The 22556-nt window shown below is 39.9% G+C and overlaps 1 protein-coding gene across 3 annotated transcripts in view; it reads right to left on the bottom strand.

Moving 5' to 3' along the window:
* Nucleotides 1-3067: 3067 nt before the first annotated feature.
* HERC5 (HECT and RLD domain containing E3 ubiquitin protein ligase 5) overlaps nucleotides 3068-22556 on the bottom strand; it is a 42470-nt gene continuing 22981 nt past the window's right edge. Inside the window, exons 14-23 of one of the 3 annotated variants that reach the window (XM_036122720.2) lie at nucleotides 17145-17258; nucleotides 15918-16028; nucleotides 13841-14011; nucleotides 10888-11031; nucleotides 9916-10082; nucleotides 6232-6298; nucleotides 5259-5329; nucleotides 4583-4766; nucleotides 4407-4509; nucleotides 3068-3349 (exon numbers count right to left, since the gene is read on the bottom strand). In XM_036122720.2, coding sequence (XP_035978613.1) covers nucleotides 3144-3349; nucleotides 4407-4509; nucleotides 4583-4766; nucleotides 5259-5329; nucleotides 6232-6298; nucleotides 9916-10082; nucleotides 10888-11031; nucleotides 13841-14011; nucleotides 15918-16028; nucleotides 17145-17258 — 1338 coding nt within the window. In that variant the 3' untranslated portion in view covers nucleotides 3068-3143. The remainder of the gene's footprint in view (nucleotides 3350-4406; nucleotides 4510-4582; nucleotides 4767-5258; nucleotides 5330-6231; nucleotides 6299-9915; nucleotides 10083-10887; nucleotides 11032-13840; nucleotides 14012-15917; nucleotides 16029-17144; nucleotides 17259-22556) is intronic. The other 2 variants (XM_078068947.1, XM_078068948.1) reach the window with 2 other exon arrangements.

The following is a 22556-nucleotide window of genomic DNA, read 5'->3' as shown; positions in this document are numbered from 1 at the left end:
CGATCCACTCGGGGAGGGTGCCACCAAGACCGGGAACTCTCTTCCCTCAACGCCTACTTAAGGGTTATGGCATCTTCCCAGGAGGTGCAGGCCACCAGCAGAGTAAAGGTAATTATGTAACTATAAAAGACAGTGTAAATGCGTATTTCCGCTCTACTTAACTGATCTGCAGAGCAATTTGTAGAAAACTGTGTATAGACTGTATTTTGGGGTCTCTATCATATTTGCCACTAGTAGCACAAAGGAAGTAGATGGGAGCAAAGCTGAACTGGGAGTAAAGAAATGACACCAGATGGTAACTTGAATTCAGAGGAACAAATGAAAAGAACCTGAAAAGGTAAACAAGGTTAATATAACTAATACTACAAATACATCCTTGTTCTCTTCTCTGTTCCTAGAAGAGGCATTAAATTATATAAAGTAATAATTATAACCAAGTATTGTTGAGTTTGTAACATGTAGACATAATATGCATGACAATAGCACAAAAAGGAACAGAACTACCTGGATGTAATGTTTCTGTATTTCACTAGCACTTTTTTTTTTTTTAAAGATTTGAGAGAGAGTGAGAGAGAGCATGTGCACACATGTACAAGCAGAGGAAGGGGCAGAGTGAGAGAGAATTCCTCAAGATTGAGAGAAATCCTCAAGCAGACTCCCCACTGAGCTCGGAAGCCCAACGTGGGGCTCAATCCCAGGACCCTGAGATCATGATCTGAGCCAAAATTAAGAGTCGGATGCTTAACTGACCAAGCCATCCACTAGCCCCCCTCACTAGCACTCTTAAGAACAGATCTGCTAAGTCAATTATATTTCAATTAAAAAATACAGTAGCAAAAAAGTAAGAGGCTCCTTAAAGCCTCTTAACAAGATTATCTTCCTTAGTGTCATCTGCATCACTGACAAGGATCGCCTCTACCCATCTTGTGAATAAGAGCCTTCCCTCAGCTTTCAAAGTGAGAGTTTCTCACTCTGAGGGACAAAAAAAGACCTGCCATGACCTCTCTCCCTCTTTTCTTCCAATCCTGCAGAGTGGGCTAAGGAAGCCTCTCTGAACTTGACTCCGGATCTGTAAGATGAAAATGATGATACCCACTTCCAGACTTGGTGGTTGTTTTAAGGGAGGTAGAAAATATGAAATCACCTAGCACCCTCAAGTAAGATTCTCACTACTGAGCATGGTTGTGGGAAGAAAGGTCTGTCTCCTTTTCCAAGTTTTTTCCCTTACTGAAATGCTCGATTTGGAGGGGACGATCTTCTGCATTGGCCACTAGGTGGCACTTGTGGCTAACTCGTATGAGGAACCACTACAACTAAGCCCTTGGAAGGAACCAGAATGAGGACTGTACCCAGAAAGATTGCATTTGTGAAATGCTGAGCTAGGAAGCCATATTCCACAAACATTAGCATGGCACCTACTAGGCAGCCATAGTAGATTAAGTGAGTCCTGAGAAACAAGAGGAAGAACCCAGAGTTGGAGGCAGAATTGCAACGAGAGGTGAGGAAGAGTGGGGGGATAGGGGTGGGATGAGAAGGTTCGAACCCAAGCAGAAGAAAATGCATGAATAAAAACATAGGAGAGACTGTGGCCTGTTCAGGAAATTGAGACAGTTACAGATGAGTAGAGTGAAGTACACTATGTATGCAGGGCACTGGTGGGAGAGCAGGCTGGGACTGCTCAGGGGGCATGCCTGGAAGGATTTGGGAGGTCTTTTAACAATGTTAATGAAATATGACTTTACTGCCTGATTTTTTTGATTTGTGCAGCTCTATCACACTGTGGCTCTTCTTCCAAGAAAAAAAGCACATGTAAAGGTTTTGTAGGTTTGGGACCTATCAGTGGCAAGTGCTCATATTTGCACTTACACAGTAGCCACCAATCACATGTAGATACTTGAAATTTGAGTAGTGTGACTGAGAACTGAATTTTTTTTTAATTCTGTTAATCACCATGAGAACTGAATTTTAAATTTATTTTTAAGATTTTGAGAGACCGACAGGAGCACGCCTGGGGGGAGGGGGAGAAGGAGAAGCAGACTCCATGCTGAGTGGGGTGCCCAACTCGGGGTTCCATCCCAGGACCCCGAGATTATGACCTGAGCCGGTCAGACGCTTAACCCACTGAGCAACCCAGCCACCCCTATTTAACTTTAACTAAATCACCACATATTGGGCAGCACAGCTCCAGACTTGTTTTTCCACTGCCAATTAAATTTTTCTCTCTTCAAAGACCAAACCTTATCTATAGCGGAAGTCTACCTTATTGAACAGTGCAGATACGGGGGGTGGGGGGTGGTTTCCAGCCTCACAGAAAGTTCTGCGGGGCACTGTTGATCTAGATATAAGAACTAGAATTGTCAGGACCTGATTTATTGAATGTGTGGAGTAAAGAGGAGGAAGGGAAGAGGACTGCAGGCTTATGCCTGGAAATCCTGGTGGTACCACTCTAAGCTGTGGAATACAGGAAAAACGATCATTTTCTTCTTAGACATGCTGAGATTAAGGAGCCAAGGCACATGCAGGGAGGCACAGACTAGACAGAGAAATGGCTGGGGCTGGAATCTACCAGTTCCTGTTGGTCAGAGAGAGAGAGATCTGGGCAGGATCACACCAAGACAGAGCCAGAGCTATGGAACTGATGGAATGCGTGCAGAGTGAGAACAGAGGACCACACTAGCACTGGAGGTCAGGGGAGTATAAGAAACACAAGCAAAGGAAATGGGAAAGAAGCCAAGAAAAAGAAAGCCACAGTCTACCAGACAACAGTCTTGAGGAGAAAGCAGTCGACGGTTTCAAATGCCACATAGATGATTTAAGACAGAAATGGGCGGTTTCCATGGACATTTTCAACAAGAAAGTCACTTATAACTTTTCCTAGAGCAGTAGGAGAAGCATCACTTCAGCCAAGACATTTATCAGAGAAAAACAAAATTCGGTCTTCTTTAATGCACTGTGTTTTGGGGTCACCTTGTTTTAACAGCCCAATCTAGATCGTTATCAAAACATCTCACACGCAAAAAACACCATTCTGAAAGAGCAGGTAAACACAATTAAGAGTCACCAGGACTTTTACATTAATTTTTAAGTTCTTAATTTTATTTCTGAAAATATTTCCGAAAAGGGGTAAAGAACGTGAGGCCAGGTCAGCCAAATCCTCTGCTGTTGTTGATGGCTACTTGAAGTGCTTCTTCTACCCTTTCCATTGTAGAATATTTGGGAAGGTAGAGAACACTGATACATGTCTGTGCTCTTATGGGATCTTTTTCATTCACATTTTCAGGACAGCAAAATGTTATTTTCATGTTCTTTAAACCTTTTACTTGAATTCTGTCAGTTCCTGTAAGAAACACTAAAAAGAAGAATAAAATTGAGTGATCTGCTTCCCAGAGACCAAGACTTACAGAGGGAAAAAAAAATGTGTTTATTCAAAACCCTTTACTGAGGGCCCACTTGCAGAGTCCCACATTAGACTGCATCGAGGACACATTTCCCTCAAGCTACTTACAGTATGGTTGGAAATACTATATTCTTGTGCAGGAAAAGACAAATAGCAAGGGAAAAAACAGAAGGGTGTGAGACAGGCAGATAAGGCGCCACGGAATTAAGTGCTTCCTGAGTGAAAATGCTGTGTGTGGTTCACAGCAGGGAGAGAGAATCAAGGCTGGGATGACCGGGGAGACTTCCGAGAGCTCAGAATTAAGCTGGACCTTTAAGAAGAGGAAGGTTTGGAGCGGCAACAAGGAGGTGGGTGAGGATTCGAGGCAGGACAAGGAGCTTCAGAGAAAGCCTGGAGGTGGGAGGGCACAAGGTGAGCTCAGGAATGCAGAGATGATGGAACTGTTTGGCTGAAATGATTTCCTGTAAAGCAAAGATTGGAAAGTCAGTCTGGGCTTCTGGAGAAGTCTGAGTATCTTCCAACATATGTGTTATCCACAACAAAGAACAAGAAGGTAAGTGTTTCTCAAAATAAGTATGGAAATTTTGCAAGAAAATGAGAAAGTCATTAAGCAAAATTGCAGGCAAACAACCGAGTAAGCATGAAATTGAGATCAAAATGTGGAAGAGCAGGTGTAAAGGGTTGGAGACAATGACATTGTAAAATATGGCTAATCCCACAGTGCCTGAACAACTAACTGAGTCACAAATACAGAAAGCAGGTTAACTATCTCAGTTGGATGGAGAACCGAGGGGACATGTGAAAGCAACAGGCAGGGCTGAAACAGGCAGGAAAGAAGACCTATGTTAACATTTATTTTCTATGTCCGCACAGCCTGGCACAGAGAACATCCAAACGGACTTGGAGTGGCTCTTACACTAGATCTGTGGCAAATGGTGCCTATAACAAGGTTTTCTTATCCCATAAAAAAGACCTAAGATTATAGATCTACTCCTGATAGAATACCTACCAAGGAACTTTTTCTTTTCCTCCAAAGTCAATTTGTGTAAGGCCTTCCAAAACATCACTATGGTGGGATGTGAATTATCATATCCCTCTTCATAATGTGCATTCTAGAGAAAAAAAAAAGTATTCAGAAAATAGAAAAGAAATTCAAATTCAAACTTCTAGGCCTTTACGATATACCTTCTCAAATGTCTCCCAGTCATAATCAGTATTTCCAATAATCACATCCTTTAGTTCTTCTGGATGGAAAAATTCAATAATATCCTTGTCACACACTCTGTAAAATCCTCTTTGGAATTCTTCATAAAGTGCCTTCACAGAGATGTTGAAGATGTAATTGACACACTTTGAAATATAGTCTCTCCTTTAAGGAAACAAAAAATGATTTCAGCTTACTGCAGTACCCTGAAGGAAACTTGGCGGGGGGGGCGGGGAAGGTGGGCAGAAGGCCAAAAATAAAATGAGAACTAGAACACCTAACAATTCAGTACTTCCCGTGTGCATATGGCTATTTTTCATATATTACCTAATTTAATCTTCCATACAGGTAAGTAAAGAAGCAGAAAAATCTTAACGGTGTGGTATGAAAAGAAAAAGTAAAACAGGGTAAGGGAATAAAGAGGGAAGTTGGTGGTATAAACCTAGACCGGAGGATAAGGGAAAAAGCCTGTCTGCGAAAGCTATTTCCTTCCCTACCAGAATATAAGCTCTAGGAGACATACACATACACACAATATACACTAACTCTCTGCCTTATTAAAAAATGATTAATTGGTAAGAACTGTAAGACATTTTTAGAGCCCAGTGAAATAAACAGTGTATAAACAAAACAAATAGTTCACTTCTCTGCACCTACTTGTTAGTCTGGTCAACAATGATGCCACTTCCATTAGGAATTAAGTCTGTATCATTTTTGTCCCAATGCACCTGTAACCACAAATAAACTCAGATAGTATCTCCAAAATAATCCCAAATAATCTATTATTAACAAAAACACTGAAGCATAGCTTTTTTTCTCAAGATTTTATAAACATTTTAGTCATAAAAACAAGGAACGTGCATATAAAAAATTACCATCTTATCATGAAAAATGAAAAATCAATTTTTGTAAAACTTGAATTATTTATCATACTGAAAAAAAAAAATTGGCAAATTGTCACATTTCAGTAGTCACTTTATAGAGTAAAGACCTAGTATAGTAGATTTGCAAAATGCTCACAAATTCCTCCCAGCCTGGTATTCAAGCCCCTTCGCAGTATGACTTTACAATAGCTACTGGACCCTACCCCCCCGGCCCCCATCAAGAGGAGGAATCCAGTTCTTCAGCCCTTGAATCTGGCTGTGGCCATGTGAGGCACTCTGGCCAATGGGATCTGCCAGAAGTAAAAGCTTAAAAAGAAGCTTGTATGCTGAGGCTTGCCATCTCTTCCCACTCTTTGTAATCCTGAGACCATTCTATAAAGACACCTCAACTAGCTTATTGGAGCATAAGAGATCCCTGGAACAGAAAAGCTGTTCCAGCCCACATTCTATAAACCAGCCAACAACTGCGTATATGAGTGAGGCCAGTATAAACCATCCAGCCCAGCCAAGTTGACCCAGTCCAGAAACTCAATTCATTGTGTTTGTTTTAAGCCACTAAATTTAGGTGTTGTTTGTTACATAGTAAAATCTAACTGATATGCCCAGCTCATAAAAAATGAGGAAAAAAACCCTTTGCACTAATTCAGAAGTTTGTCCTTTTATTAAAGAGTGACATGTCTAGATAAATATGTAAAGGATTAATCAGATTAAAACTGATCTGTAATCTGGTTCTTATCATTACTCACATTAAAATAGATACAAAATACTTCTCCAAAGTCATCGCCTTCATCATCCAGAAGAGTTTGCAAACTCCTAAAGAACAAATAATTTTATTTTTTAAAAGTCGATAATAATGATCACTAGATATATCACCTAAAATATATCACCTAAGGGGCGCCTGGGTGGCTCAGATGGTTAAGTGTCTGTCTTCGGCTCAGGTCATGATCCCAGCGTCCTGGGATTGAGCACCACATCGGGCTCCTGGCTCAGTAGGAAGCCTGATTCTCCCTCCTCTCCCTCTGTATCTCTGTGTCTCAAATGAGTAAATAAAATCTTTAAAAAAATAAAATAAACCATCTAAAATCAAATGCATGACTATTCTGAAGGTGGGAGGTCAGATCATTAGTTAACAATGTCCATTTCTCTGTGTACTGATAGCCAGACCTCAACTACAAGCATGAAGTTTATGAATATTTGCAATTCTGCAAGCTCTCTTCCCTTCATCCTACCTTCCTTTACCCAGTGATTATAGGTTTCTACAGAAAATGACTGATAACGTATTTAACTGATACTGAAATTCATTCAAATTGGTGTTACCTTTATTTAAGCTTTGGAACTGTACCTACAGAACAAATAATCTCCTTTTAAATATCAGGTATCACTTAGGAAATCTGAGGAATGAGAAGGTCAAAGGACCTTCTCTGTATCTACTGTCCCAGTATCATCAAGCTTAAGACAGATGTGAAATTCAACTACCTTAACTGCTTCAAAGCATCTGTGAGAATATAGATTATATTAGCACGGACAGCAGCCAGTCTTCTTACATCTCCATCCTCTGTTGTCCTATGGTACTTCATTTATATTTTTAAAGTCCTATGTCTCATTCATTGTATTTGCTCATTCTCTCATGTATTCATTCAACAAACATCTATCAAGCACCCAATGTGGCAGGCATTCAGGGATGTAAAGTTGAGACATTACTGCCAATAAACCCTGAGACCCGTAGGTAAGATACGCTGATGGAAGCCTCACCTACATTACAGTGAGCTATGTGCAGACACTCTCTAAGTGTACAAGTACAGCCTTGGCTAACTCTTTCTGAAGGGATGTGTTACTGGGGAAGCTCTGGAAGAAGGTGGAATCCAAGCTGACTATTCCGTCCACTGGATTTTTTATTACAGAACTGTGATAAACAGACCATATTGTATTCATTGTAGGTTTTGGGTGGGTGGGCGGTGAGGAGAGGGAGAGTGATGAGAACTCAGCTGACAAAACTGGATTCATGATAATACTTGGTTCATGATACTCTTGTCATTATTTGTCCATGTATGGCTTATGTGCTTATTTATGGGTGTTTTTATGAGGAAAACTTAGGAACCTGCCTCTCCAAACATTGCTTATATCTTATGCCCACCTGTATGGATACCTCCCCTATCCCATTTTTCTACCACTCCCAAAATATGTCACAAATACCAGTTTGAGGGGTGTTGTTTCCCTTTTGTTAAGGTATCTCATGAAGAACAGATAAATTCTTTAATCTTATTGCAGTTAGACTTATCAGTCTTTCCTTTAATGTTGGTACTTTTTATGTCTTGCTTAAGATTGCAAAGGTTAGACAGATATTTGTCCATATTTTCAACATTTTTGCTTTAAGACCTTCATCCACATGAAGCTGATTTTTGTATATGGCATAAGCTATCAGCATTCATTTTTTTCCCATACGCATGAACTGACAGTCCTCCTGTCCCCATTAATCCAGTACGCTACCACCAACAAGGTCCATAGGTGCCTGGATCAGTGTTGGAACTCTCACTTTTCTTCCATTGAAAACCTGCACCCATACTGTACTGTCCTCAATATAGCTTTCTAAAAATTCTGAAGACCTAAAAACATGAGGAACACTGATACAGATACAACAATCTTTACATTTACTAAGTTGATGTGTATTAAGTCTTCCGAGGCATAAGCATTATTTAGGTCATTTTCATTGTTTTAGTAAAAAACAATAAATTTATCTCCTCCTCTCCAAATCTTGTGCTTTTGATTTTTTCCTTATCTTATTAGTAAAATTAGCAATAATGATTAATAGTTGGAAGCTGAAACCAGACTGTGTTCAATTCATGGTTCTGTCACTATGGGGTCTGAGACAAGTTACCCAAACTGTCTGTTTCCTCACCTGTGAAGAAATGGGGATAATAATAGGATCAGGGTGCCTGGGTGGCTCAGTCCGTTAAGCATCCGACTCTTGATTTCAGCTCAGGTCATGATCTCAGGGTCATGAGATCGAGCCCTGCAGGAGCCTGTTTGAGATTCTCCCTCTCCCTCTGCTGCCCACCCCCCACTGGCCTGCTCAAGCTCTCAAAAAAAAAAAATCATACTACTGTTCTCATTCTTTTAAAAATCTACATAGGATTTCATTGCATAAATATACCAAAAATAAATAATTCCCTTATTAAAGAACATTTAAGTATTCCACACATTATGCACTACATAATATAATATACATTAGTATGGAAAAATCCTTGCATGGTTGTGTTATTTCTGAAACTAAATGTCTAGAGGCAGAACTGCTAGGCCAAAGGGGCAAATACATTTTTGATTCAGGTAAATACTATGACACTGTTCTCTGAAAAGGAATCACCAATTCATATGTCCACTACCAATCCCTGAAATTAGAGCAAACCTCTTCCCAAACTCTGGTGAACACTATATAGCATCAGTATTTCCAACCACTGTCAATTTGAAGCACAGATTAGCCTCTGCATTCCATGAGGACTGGGCAGGTGAAGCCATTCTGTTACTTCTTTTGTGGGTTTCCTTCCTGTATACTTTGTCAATTTTTCTTATGGATGTGTAGGAACACCTTACACAGCAGGAATATCACCCCTTTCTATTACCAATATTTTTTGTGAGGTGGTGGCTTTGGCTTTTTAACTTAGAAGTGAGTTTTCACTGTAAAGGTGAGGATATGAAACGAGATTTAAAATAAACATCACTTGCAGATTTCACACCAGGGTATAACTTGTGCTCTCCCCATGACTGTTTCTACACAAATAAAGTTCAAAGATTAATGCCAGCATTAAGGACCAATCATAAGGAAAATCAACTTTTCTTACTCAACTTCTCTTATTATTCAACAATTCTTCCCAAAATTATACTTGACTTAAAGTACCTAGAATGTTGCTGTTGAACATGAAAATACTGTTAGGGGGGATGTGTTTAATTATTTACAGGCATACCTCGGAGTTACTGCAGGTTTGGTTCCAGGCACTGCAATAAAGCAATTATCCCAGAAGAGGCAAGTCAAAAGAATTACTTGGTTTCCCAGTGCATATAAAAAAGTTATGTTCACACCATACTATAGTAAGTGTGCAACAGCATTATGTCTAAAAAAATGTGCACACCTATAATTTAAAAATACTTTAATGCTCACCATCCTCTGAGCTCGCAGCAAGTTGTAATCACTGATCACAGATCGCCATAACAAATAGAACAGTAATGGAAAAATCTGGAATACTGTGAGAATTACCAAAATGTGACACAGGGACACAAAGTGTGTTGGAAAGATGGCCTGCCTGACACAGGGTTGCCACCACCTTTGATTTGTAAAAAACACTATCATCTGTGAAGCACAAGTTAATGAAACAAGGTATACCTGTACCTAAATACATATTATGTAGAGTTCTGGAAAAAGAACTATGTTTACTTACTTTCCCAAAACAGGACTAAGTTCTTTCAAGTCTTCCAGTGATGGCGTCTGATTCAAAAGTTTCTTAAACAGGGCCAGTGGGAAAGGGATGTTGGCAACATTGAAATTGAATAGGGAAAGTCCACAGAGAACCCCAAAGAAGAAGTATCTCTTCTTCTCAAATTTAGGCTGAAGAGAGAAAAAAAACTTAATGTGTTTTAATTTTTACAAGTAAAATGGAATATTCATATTAGGTAAACCTTTTCTCCCTTTCACAAAGTCAAATCACAAATTAAAATCAAAAAGGTTGCAGGGCCACTGGGTGGCCCAGTCAGTTAAGCATCTGACTCTGGATTTGGCTCCGGTCATGATCTCAGGGTCGGGAGATGGAGCCCCGAGTCAGGCTCCACACTCAGCGGGGAGTCAACTTGAGATTCTCTGTCTCCCTCTGCCCCTCCCGCCACTGGCGCACACTCTCTCTCAAAATAAACAAAAATCTTTAAAAAAAAAAGCTTGCGGTAAGAATATTTAGGGTTTATGTACAGTCATTAGGTCAATTTAAATCTCTGCCACAGGGACACTAATAGAATCACATTAGGCTCAGCAAGTCCTCATAAACTGAAGTTTTCAATTTCTTTTCACAGCCTTTCAAATGAAATTTGAAAAAAAATTTTCAAATTCACGGGGAAAAATAGAACTTAACAAAAAATGGGTACCTGGGAAAGGAAGGATTCCTTTTTATCCATACATTCTTTAAATGGTCAAAAACATACATTGCTTAAATTTTCCTGTGTGGGCAGAAATGGGAACCCAGGGAAAAGGGACTCCATTTTAAAGAAAATAATCACCTTATTGAAACTGAAGGCTATTCCCATAATTATATGTATCAATAACTCCTCTCCTAAAATGAAACTGTCTAGACAACCTAATTTCCAATGGTATGTGACATGCCTTTTCTGTCATGGTAACCATAAGCAAAAAGGAGAGGACTCACCCTGACGGGAAACCACATGTAGGAAGCCTCCTCAGGATACATGAACATCCCGTATTCTGGCCGGGTCATCTCCTCAAACAGACAGTGGAAAAACTCTACCTTGACTCCTCCAGAGTCATGTCCAATTTCTCCACTAAATGAAACCTGAAGAAACAGAACAAATAATATATCACTTCCAGGGCTCTGTATTGCTATGTATTAAGACTCATTTAATAATCATTAAGAGTGAACATTACTTGTGGACCCAAGTATTTGGTAAGCACTATGGTAAGCATCTTACTCGTTTAATCTTCACATTAATTCTGTGAGGTGATAAAGCTTCAAGAATGTAAATATTAGGGGCGCCTGGGTGGCTCAGTCATTAAGCGTCTGCCTTCAGCTCAGGTCATGATCCCAGGGTCCTGGGATCGAGACCCGCATCGGGCTCCCTGCTCGGCGGGAGGCCTGCTTCTCCCTCTCCCCCTACCTGCTTCTCCCTCTCCCCCTCTGCTTCTCTCTCTCTGTCAAATAAATAAATAAAATCTTAAAAAAAAAAGAAGTCCTTAAAAAAAAAAAGAATGTAAATATTAACTTCCCCAAGGTCACACTCAGTTAAGGGGTGCGGCCTAGATTTAATCCTATGTCTGTCAAGTCTCAGAGCCTGATGTCTTCAGCTACTAAACTGACCTCAATTGGCATCATTATTATATAATAAGGAATGTTAAGTAAAATGAAAATAAAGAAATCAAAAATAGTTGGATTTTCAAAGGCTGAAAAACCAGAGCACACATTAAGTTATCTATGGGCTTAGTTGTTTACTCCTTGAGAAGGCACCCATGGACACCAATCCCTTCCTAGGATGGTTCTACCACAACCCATCTTTGCTCCCTCAAATACTCACTCATTCCTGCCCTTCCTTCTTGGAATCCCTCACTTCAGTGTACAAATGTGTTACGGTCTCCCTTATTCTTAAAAGAAGAAAAAAATTTCAAGACCACTGTCTCCAATACAGATAATACTGGCTTCTACTCTAGGCTGCCAAATTCTGGAGAATCAGGTACACCAACTTCCAAACCTATTTCCCTACTTAAGTGCTCTCTTCAAGAGGACCAAGAACCTGTGCACCCCCAATTCCAAGGACTTGTTCTCACATCTCCTCTCGTTTTCATGAACACATTTTACACTTCCGATCACCTTTCTTCACACTCTTCTCCTCCCTTGCTTTCTCTTATAAAGCATTAAATAGGTTTTTATTTCTCTCTTCTTTTTCCTGCCGTTCTGTGCTGGTTCCATCCTTTCTGCTTTCCCTGGATGTTCAATTTCTCTTTAAACTTCACTTATCATCTGCAGGCATTTAACCTTCCTACCCACTCTACCTTCTCTCTGATTGACACACACTCCTGTCCAAAGGCCTGCTCAACACTTCCTTCAGGATGTTCCACAGGCACTTTCCCAAAATCTCCTTTTACTGGTTTAACTGGATGAATGCCTCTTCTATTTTCTAGAAATGCAAGTTTCAAACCTCAGTGAATTATTCAAAATCTTTATAAGACCAGGTTTTGGGGCACCTGGGTGGCTTAGTTGGTTAAGCATCTGACTCTTGGTTTCGGCTCAACTCATAATCTCAGGGTCCTGATACTGAGCTCCGTGTCGGGTTCCCTGCTCAGTGCAGAGTCTGCTTCAGATTCTTTCTCCCTCTCCCTTCCCCTCTGCCCCTTCCCTCTCTAAATAAATAAATAAAATCTAAAAAAAAGAAAAAAGACCAGGTGTCAAATCCTAACTCTGACCCTTTCTATGGGCAAGCTCCTTCATCTGACAGAGCCTCAGTTTTCTCACGAGATTATCAGAAAGATTAAACAGAATAACACATGCAAAATGCCTCACATAGTCTGGAAAATGGTGGCTGCTCATCATATGTTTAAAAGGGATGAATGAACTATAAAAGTGAAACTAAAATAACTCAGTGGTCTGGCTGGCCATTACAGGCAAGATTCACATAATGAGTTTGTTCCATTTTTAAAAATTATCTATGTACAAAAAATATGTGGCAATGCCACCCCTAAATGCAAACCCCAGTGCAACATACTGTTAAAATAGTGTCTTGAACTTCAGTCAAGTCATTCTCTAATCTGCGTAGGGTAAGTGATAAACGAGGGTCTATCAAAAACACTCTAATAAATAGCATCAGGCAGATCTTTATTGTGATTAAGTGAAAAGTCTGGAACCTAACAGTTGGGCCCAAATCCTGGCTTTGATACTTCAGTTGAATTGCCCTTGGATAAGTCACCTTAATAGTTCTGTACCTCAGTTTCTCCATCAGCAAAATGAAGGAAAAACAGAACCTTCCATGCAGTGTCACTGGAAGGGTTACCCAAGTCCTTGTGAAGCATTCACAATGTTCTTGGCACAAGGAAAACGTTCACCAGATTTACTAGATATTATTATTATTCTGTGTCCAATATCTACTAGTAAGACAAGTTTTATAATAACTAAACCAGAGATCATTTATGTTCAGAACATGGGGATTTCCACAATAATACCCTCAAAAAACTAGAGAGTCAATAAAGAGGACGTTCTCTTTTCCACAAAGCAATCTGGGCTCCTGCATGAGAGCAGGAACAAATCCTCAAATCTCCTCCATGTCAACCTCATCTCACTGGAACCCTTCCCAAGGGGTGACTGGCCAGGCTGGGTCAGGCCTCAGGAGGGATGGGACCTCTTAGGGCTAGTTCTGGACTTCCTACCTGCCCAGGCTGGGGGAGGACCACCCTTTCACCCGCTGCTCCTCAGCCCAAGAGCACCAAGTGCCCGCAGCTATTCCCAGCAGTTCCCAGCTAAGTGGGGAATCAGGGAAACTCCCAAACAGACAAGCTCCATGGCAAAGGGAGATTCTTTCTTCTCCGGAAGACCCACTGTTACATCCTTTTAGGTTTTCCTTCTCTCAGCAGCAAAAACATTAAGAATTATACTTTACCATTAACTCCCTCCTCAGATCTTCATTCTCAAACAGATTTAGGTGACTCAAAACATCCTCAATCAAGTGACTCCTTCTGACTGTTAGATTGAAAGTGGGCAGCAAAGCTAATTCGGACCCTCCTTGTTCCACAATTCCAGCCAACCGCATACAAGCTTTAAATTTTTTCTCCTAGAAAAACAGAAATGTTTCACTCAAAAAAAAAAAAGGGGGGGGTGCCTGGGTGGCTCGGTCGGTTAAGCGTCTGCCTTCGGCTCAGGTCATGGTCCCAGGGTCCTGGGATCGAGCCCCGCATCCAGGCTCCCTGCTCCGCGGGAAGCCTGCTTCTCCCTCTCCCACTCCCCCTGCTTGTGTTCCCTCTCTTGCTGTTGTCTCTCTCTGTCAAATAAATAAATAAAATGTTAAAAAAAAAAAAAAAGAAATGTTTCACTCATTTCACCATTTACTCTAAGTGGGAATTTATAAAGTGGAATAGGTTGGTTCAGTTTATTATGAGTGCTTGTCACGAACATTTATGAACAGAGCCTTATACACATAAGCCACTGGAGAGAAGCTATACATTCAGCATTCACCCTCAGTGAGCCGAAGAAACACCTAAGGAATGAAAAGCCAACCAGTGTAAGCAGGAAAGTGACCAACTGTGGGCTCCACTGGTCCACTTTATCCTGCAAACACAATTATTAATACTTCAGTTACCAAAGCTAACTACCATCATTAGGCTAAGAGAATGATTAGCAAACACTGAAGCAGTGTGTTGAACATAAGCTTCTCATTTGGAAAAGAAGTTCAGAAAGAAAGCATGCTGCAGGAAACTTCAGGTATGAGAGACCTCTCAAGATATCCTATTCTAGGAGGACTCTGAGAAACAAACTGAGGGTTTTAGAGGGGTGAGCCCAGTGATGGGTATTAAGGAGGGCACGTACTGAATGGAGCACTGGGTGTTATACGCAAACAATGAATCATGGAACACTACATCAAAAATTAATGATGTACTGTATGGTGACTAACATAATAAAATTAAATTAAAAAAAAATAATCACACAAAAAAAAGGTTTCCTATTCTAGGAGGAAAACCCAACGAGAGATTTTAGGGCACAGATAATCTAAGAAGTTACATATGAGACAGAAAGACAGACACACACGCACACACACACAATGATTGTCTAGCTGACCAAATGGCAATTTGAGACCATTCAAGTCTAAGGCTCTCAGGACAACAATGAACAAATACCGGGTCCATAAAATTATTACTGGAGGCCTGTTTAAAATTAGGAGAGAAGAGTTATAAGAGTTGAAGGAAAATAAAGTTCTTGTACCTTTTTACCTTCCATTTTCCTTTGTTAAATATTTCATCAACGGTCATATTCATAAATCAATTTCCCATTTTGTTTTAAAATGGTTAACTGTATTATGTAAAAGTATCTACTGTTATGACATATATTTGAATATGATTCATATCTATACATATCCAGATGCATATACAAAAGTGATAATAAGAGCTAACACTCTTGGGCATTTTCGTTTCTGGAGGCATTTTCAATAGTCCAGTTTTAAGTTCAAAATCACTTTTTGGATATGCTGACAAACAGAACCAACTCACCTCATGACAGTTCACTGAAAAGAGGATCCTTTTTACAAACCGTGATCATGGCACCATTAGACTACCAGCCATCTATGTGTGTCTGCATTTCAAGAATTCTGTCACCTCTATTCCCACTGCTCTGTTTTTTAATTAGCCTGGGCTCCTTAAACATGGGTTTGCTAACCCCAATCAAGCCCATCCGCTATGCCTCTCTGAGTACCACACAGAGGCCTGCATACAGGGCCCAACCTCAAGGTGAAAGCCCCACAACTAGGTCAGCTGCCCATGCTCTCTCCTCCACTACTGAGGCCCTAATGTGCCTCAAGGCCAAGCCAATCCAAATTAGGAGTCTTTCTTGCCACCTTCATTAGAGTCTAAGCTCCATGAGTGTTACAACCATTGGTTTCAATGTTATCAACCTCCAAAATATTGTATATTTAAGAAGGTATATATCATTTGATTTGTTTATGAAGACAAAGAAATAGGAATACATACCTGTATTTTTAAAAGCGAATCTGCGTACAGTAGTTTGATTTTCGACAGAATATTAAAGATAAACGGAAAATGACTGAATATGACTGGATACTGAGTGTTTACTGAAGTGTCCTAAAAATGGAAATGACAAGAATTCTGACAAATGAAAGAACAGAGGAATCTTACACCTTAACTCACAGCCTAAAATCCCTGATAGTTAAAGGTCTCCGTTCTAGCCAAAGCAACCCAAATTGCTGGCCAGTAGTACTTAGATATCTAAAATTCTAAGAAAATGTTTTGTATGTATCAATGAAAGGCATGTAAACCTAGTATTTAAAAATATATATATAAATAAAAATAAACCTAGTATTTTTCAGTGCCTTATTTAATTTAGCTATCAATTATAAACTCTAGACACTTTCTCAAAGAGTTTGTTCTGCTGCACTGTGCACCTGTGAAATGTAAATCAGTTCAGATGCACTTAGTAAATAGGGGAATGATATAATGTAGACAGCTGATGAGCTCATACATGATTTCTGCCAGTCAAGGGTCGATGTGGTAGGAGCAGAATTACAATCTTCAGAGAGAAGGAAAAAAATCTCAGGTCAGCTGCTGAACTGGCAGCAACAGCCCTTTAGCTTTAGGAATATAAAAGGATACACCCAGAGCCACCCCTAAAGTTGCAGCCCTATTCTGTTGGCTCCTGGTGGGTCATGCTGCCCTGTATACCCACCTAAGAGAGCCCCACTTGTTATCTGTGTTATCTCAGTACTACCAATCCTCTCATTAGAGTGTGAACAGATATCTATCCTTTTGTTTGGTGCGTTTTCATATTCTCATGGCACTCTCCACAAGCAGCTTGCCTGGTTGATCCAAGTGATCTAAGGTAGTAACCACTTTTCTCTTAGGGTTCTGGCTACAAAACTGCACTGGTTTTGAGGGGTCTGAGATCTCGCCTTTCCTGTAAGCCCTGTTATTTCTACTGAGCAATTTTGCAGGGTGCAAGGATATTTGGAAACCCATGCACAGAGTTTCGGCACAAATACCTACATTAACGCACTGGTGATCAACTTCCCCCTTTGAACATACCACAAGTGGGGTGCCTGGCTGGCTTAGTCGGTGGAGCATGCAACTTTTAATTTCAGGGGTTGTGAGTTTGAGCCCCACACTGGGTGTAGAGATTACTTTAAAAAAATAAAATCTTTACAAAATAAATAAATAAATAAATAATAAACACGCCATACTTACGGAGTTAATTTTCCAAGCAGACCTTCTGTAGGCATCCCCATAAAAATCAAGCCAGTGTGTAAGCTCATTTACTTTGAAAATATTTTCAGGCAGTTGACACACAGCCTGGTTTACCTTTAATAAAATATGGCCCGTGAGAAAGTTTTATATGTAAAGACAATTCTGCTTTATGCCTATTACTTAGATTATCAGCATAACTAGCAAAATAAACACTCTTCCAATGACCAGAATATAAAGTTCTATACAATACCTCCACTAGCAAAGCCCCAGATTTTCAGGAACATAAAGAATACCTATGATTTAATAGCAGAAATTGATGATATGCAATAAACTCCTACTTACTTTTAATTCATAGAAAAGCTTTAAAGAATTTTAGGTCCAGAGAAAAATACAGTGCAATATGAATCCAAAGTACTCTGGGGCCCAATATTTCATGTTATATTCTTCAGAGCTTAACAATATACGATTTACAGATGTCCCCCTCTGGAAGGCATGTGTGGAACATTCCCCTCCTCAACTGTGGGGCTGTTTTCCAGCCTTCCATCCCCGATGACTGGGGTCATGACATGCACATAGACACCCTGCAACAGTGCTAACCAGCAGTCAGTGAAGACACTGATAATGACACTAGATGCTTTGGCCATGAGTGACCATCAGTATTTGACACAGATGGGCACAGACTTGGCCTAAATGACTCATTCTCAAGAGGTCTTCTAAAAGCCCCTCTTGGCTTTCATTCACCTGGAATATTCTTACTAACCCTGGCCCAGACCCCAAATGATCCAAGCCTCCCAGTACCACCACCCACAGAATCATGAAGCTGTTTCAACCCCGTAATATGGTCCTCTGGACCCTGCTGCTCTCAGTCCTGCACATCCCCAGTTATGGAAAAAGTGGGTGTTTTATCCTTGCAGCTTCCTGTGGTCTCCTTTCTGAGGTTGGGGAGGGAGCCTGACAAATAATCTAATGTCACTGTTAGAGTCAAAGGTAAAGCAGGATCCCTTGAGGATTTTTGTTGCTGCTTCAGTATTTCTCAGGATTCTTTTTTTGTAAATGGAAAAAGCTCATTAGAATATACTTTCCCCAAGCTCTTCAGTCAATTTTTCAAAACCCAAACTACTTTTTTTATTAATATTTCTCTTTTGTACAAAACCTTTAAAAACATCCAAAGATGGGCACTGCTTTTCAGCAGTACGGCAGAATTCTTTTTTTAAAGCAGTATAGCAGATTAGGTATCTTGATTTACTGAAAACAACTAGAAATACAGGATAAAGTGTAAACAAATATTTTTAATGCAACACCAATATTCTAAGTAGATACGAAATAATCAGGTCAAAAACAAGGTGAAAGTGGCATTTGCCTTGAGAATATTTGCCAAACCTGGTGAACTTGAACTTCAGTTTGCAATTGTTGGGGCTTTGGGGAAATAAACAAAACCTAGACTCTGTTCAAATTATGGGGCCAATAATAGAACGCCAACTCATAAATCTGGGATCCAAAAGGGCTAACCCATCAGAGTGAGGGTAAACTAGAAATGAAGAGCCCATCCCCACACCTTGACCCCAAGCCCAGGAAGCAAACTGCAGCTAGTTAAAATGGTGCCAAGTTGCAGAAAAAAATGTCACCTACAGCATTTGCAATCACGAAAGCACTTTCCTGAAAATTCACACACCACATTCAGACCACACCTAGAGATCTAAAGAGCTTCAAGCCAAGAATTTAATTTAAGGTAGTACCAAACTGAGGTGGTGTCTCCCAGAGTCTGGTAGAAGCAAATCCTACCTGGAGAAACGCAGCCCTCAAAAAATTCCAAAAGATAATGTTCCAAAGGCAAATATCACACACACACACACACACACACACACACACACACACACACACACACACATGAGTCACAAAACACGATAAAGAAGGCACTATGAGGAAGATTCAGTGGAAGCAAGAGAGGGCAAAGCTGACCTGTAAAGACTTCAGATACCAGAGGTATAATGCATATAGATTTAAATAAGCAAAAGGGAAGCTTGAAAATAAAAGATGAAGATATCCTAAATAATGACCAAGAAAAAAAATTTCAAAGAAACAATGGGAACTTTTGGAAGTGGAAAACATAATACTTGGAATAAAAACTCAAAGGGCAGTTTTATTAGCAAACAGAAATCACTAAAAATAGATTTCATGGACAGAAAGATATGGCTGAAGAAGTCATCCAGAATGGGATGCAATCACACAGAGAGATGGAAAATAGGACAGAAACATTAAGAGACATGGAAGACAGAGTGAGAAAGTCAGACATATAAATAACTGGAATTTCAGTAGGAAAGGAGGGAGTCAATATTTGTGTGGACTTAAAATGTTTAATGATTTAGGAACATCCTTTACCTATAAGGGTTATTTTCAAAAACCCCACAGTAAATATCCTATTTAATAGTGATATCCAATTTTTCCTTTAAAATCACAAACAAGGGGCGCCTGGGTGGCTCAGATGGTTAAGCGTCTGCCTTCGGCTCAGGTCATGATCCCAGGGTCCTGGGATCGAGCCCCACGTCTGGCTCCTGGCTCGGTGGGGAGCCTGCTTCTCCCTCTCCCTCTGCCTCTCCCCTGCTCATGCTCTCGCTCTCTCTCTGTATCTCTGTCTCAAATGAATAAATAAAATCTTTAAAAAAAAAAAAAAAAAAAGTTTAAAAAATAAAAAAAATAAAATAAAATCACAAACAAGGGGCACCTGGCTGGCTCAGTCTGCAGACCACGCGATTCTTGATCCCGGGGTTTTGAGTTCAAGCCCCACATTGGGTGTAGAGATTACTTCATAATAAAATAAAATCTTTAAAAATAAATAAATAAAATCACAAACAAAATAAGGAACCTACTATTGCCAACACTTCTATTCAACATTGTACAGGAAGGTTTAACCAGTGCAACACAGCAAAGGAAAGTAGTAAAATGTGAAAAAAAAAACATTTTTTTTTTTCAAAGATATGATTAGCTGCATAGGAAATACAAAATAATCTACAGGTAAGTTATTAGATATAATGTGGAAATTATAATATATATGTATATATATAATAAATGCAAATATATAAATGCATTCCTACAAACGAGAGATAATATAATTTTTAAAATTTACCATCTACAAAATCTAAAAAAAATTAAGTATGGTGGAATAGATTTAACTAAACATAGCCTAGACTTCCACAGTAAAATAACAAAATTTTATTGCAAGACTTTAAAGACTACCTAATAAGTGGAAAAAATAGACACCACGAAGATTAACAATAGTAAAGATGTCAATTCTCCCCAAAGTGAAATACAGACTCAATGCAACTCCAATCAAATTTCCAGTAAGATTTTTTTGTTTGCATTGCCTATCATTAGGGAAGAGACAGAATTTCAGTAAGTGGTGCTAGATAATTGTTTTCATATGGAAAATAACAAAAATTAATTTAAAATAAATGTCCAACTGGATTAAACACCAAATTGTAAAAGGCAAAGCTAAAAATCAATACTCCCTTTAGACCTGGGTTAAGAGTGGCCTCTGCTGGGGCGCCTGGGTGGCTCAGTCGTTAAGCATCTGCCTTCAGCTCAGGTCATGATCCCGGGGCCCGGGGATCGAGCCCCACATCGGGCTCCCTGCTTGGCGGAGAGCCTGCTTCTCCCTCTCCCACTCCCTCTGCTTGTGTTCCCTCTCTCACTGTGTCTGTCAAATAAATAAAATCTTAAAAAAAAAAAAAAAAGTGGCCTCTGATCCAGGTCTATGATTTATTTCTTGGTCCTTGCCCTGGCCTTCCGGAATCCAGGCAATCCCCTTCTCAAAAAAGTAAAAGTAAGGAGCCTGCGGGGCCAATGGGACCTGACCACATGCGCAGGCCTCTTCCCCTGCGTGGTCTCTGGAGAGTGGACTGTATTAGAGCTGAGCACATCCCTAGGCTCTAGAGATGGCTACGGTGTGGCTGCTGTGGAGGCAGGGATGGAATGCAGACAGATGGGCTGAGGTGTCCACATAGGGGTCCATGATACCCCAAATGTGGGACAAAACCAAGGTAGGAAAAGAAGGCAGAGGACTTGGGGAGGCCTCTGTCTGAGCCTCCACCTCTCATGCAAAACTCTGTAAAGAGTCTGAGATTTCTAAATTCAAATCTGGCCTCCCCTGTCATTAGGAAGGTTTATTTGTCAAGATGGGTGGGTAGGGTATATTTTACTTTAGAGTAAATTTATTCCACAGTTTATTATCTAGATTTCTAACCTTCTAAATATTAGACATAGGTAGATGGGCCTCTGTTTGTACTCTTCTTCTGGCCCCAGCTATCATCCCTGTTACCAGTCAATCTAGGGCAGCCTTCAGGCCCAAGTCTTGGTGGAACGCAGCCTCACCCATTCATTTTTGTACTGCCTCCAGCAGCTTTCATGCTATGAGCTCAGAGTGCAGTGGTTGTGGCTCCAACGGAAACCCCGCTGCCTCCTGACTTAGGGTGATTAACTTAAAAACGTGAAGAAAAAACAAAGCTTAAAACAAGACCCAGAGAGTAAGAACTATAAAGGAGGAGATTTATTTGTATTAAAACTAAGAACGTGGGTTCATCAAAAAAACAAAACAAACCACCACAAAGTGAACAGACAAACAACAAACTGGGATACGATATCTGCAACACACATAACTGACAAAGAACGCATTTACAAAATAAAAAGAACTCCTATACTCAGTTAAAAAAAAAAAAAGTCAAACGATACATTTAAACTGAACAAAAGTCAGACATTTTACAGAAGAGGAAACAAGTACTGCAATTATAAATATGACAACATGTTCTCATGTATCAGAACCAGGGAAACGGAATTAAAATCATAATTTGGTATCATTTAATACTGAAAACATTTTCCAAATTTTAAAGTTAGACTTGGAGTAGCAGGGATTCTCATCATCTCCTGGAGAGGACTGAAATTAGTCCAAGCATTCTGGAAGGCAGTTTATCACTACCAATGAAGAACACACGCATATCCTACAGGCTATCAATGCCAGAACTAGGTATGGAAACTAAAAGCCAACTCTTAACACACGCATGCCAAGAGGTATGTACAAAAATATTTACAGCAGTATGTTTTCTCAAAGAAGAACACCTCCTCCCCAAAAGAACTGCAAGCAGCACATATATCCATCTCAATACCGGAATGGATGATTATGGGAAGATTCACACTATGGACTATAATACAGAAATGAAAATGAATGAAATACAGCCATAAATATTAATCTGGATGAATCTATAAAACAAAATGTTACACAACAAGCACGTATTCCATTCATATAGATTTCAAAAACAGCAAAATTAAGCAACACGGCCTCTAGAAATACATATAATCCTAAAACAGCAAAGGGAATGGTTAGCCCCAAATCCAGGATCATGGCTATCTGCAGGTGAGGGG

The sequence above is a fragment of the Halichoerus grypus genome, chromosome 3 (assembly GCF_964656455.1).
Source record: "Halichoerus grypus chromosome 3, mHalGry1.hap1.1, whole genome shotgun sequence".
NCBI lineage: Eukaryota > Metazoa > Chordata > Mammalia > Carnivora > Phocidae > Halichoerus > Halichoerus grypus.
The sequence above is the reverse complement of the archived record's forward strand: the minus strand, read 5'-3'. Positions and strand labels throughout refer to the sequence as shown.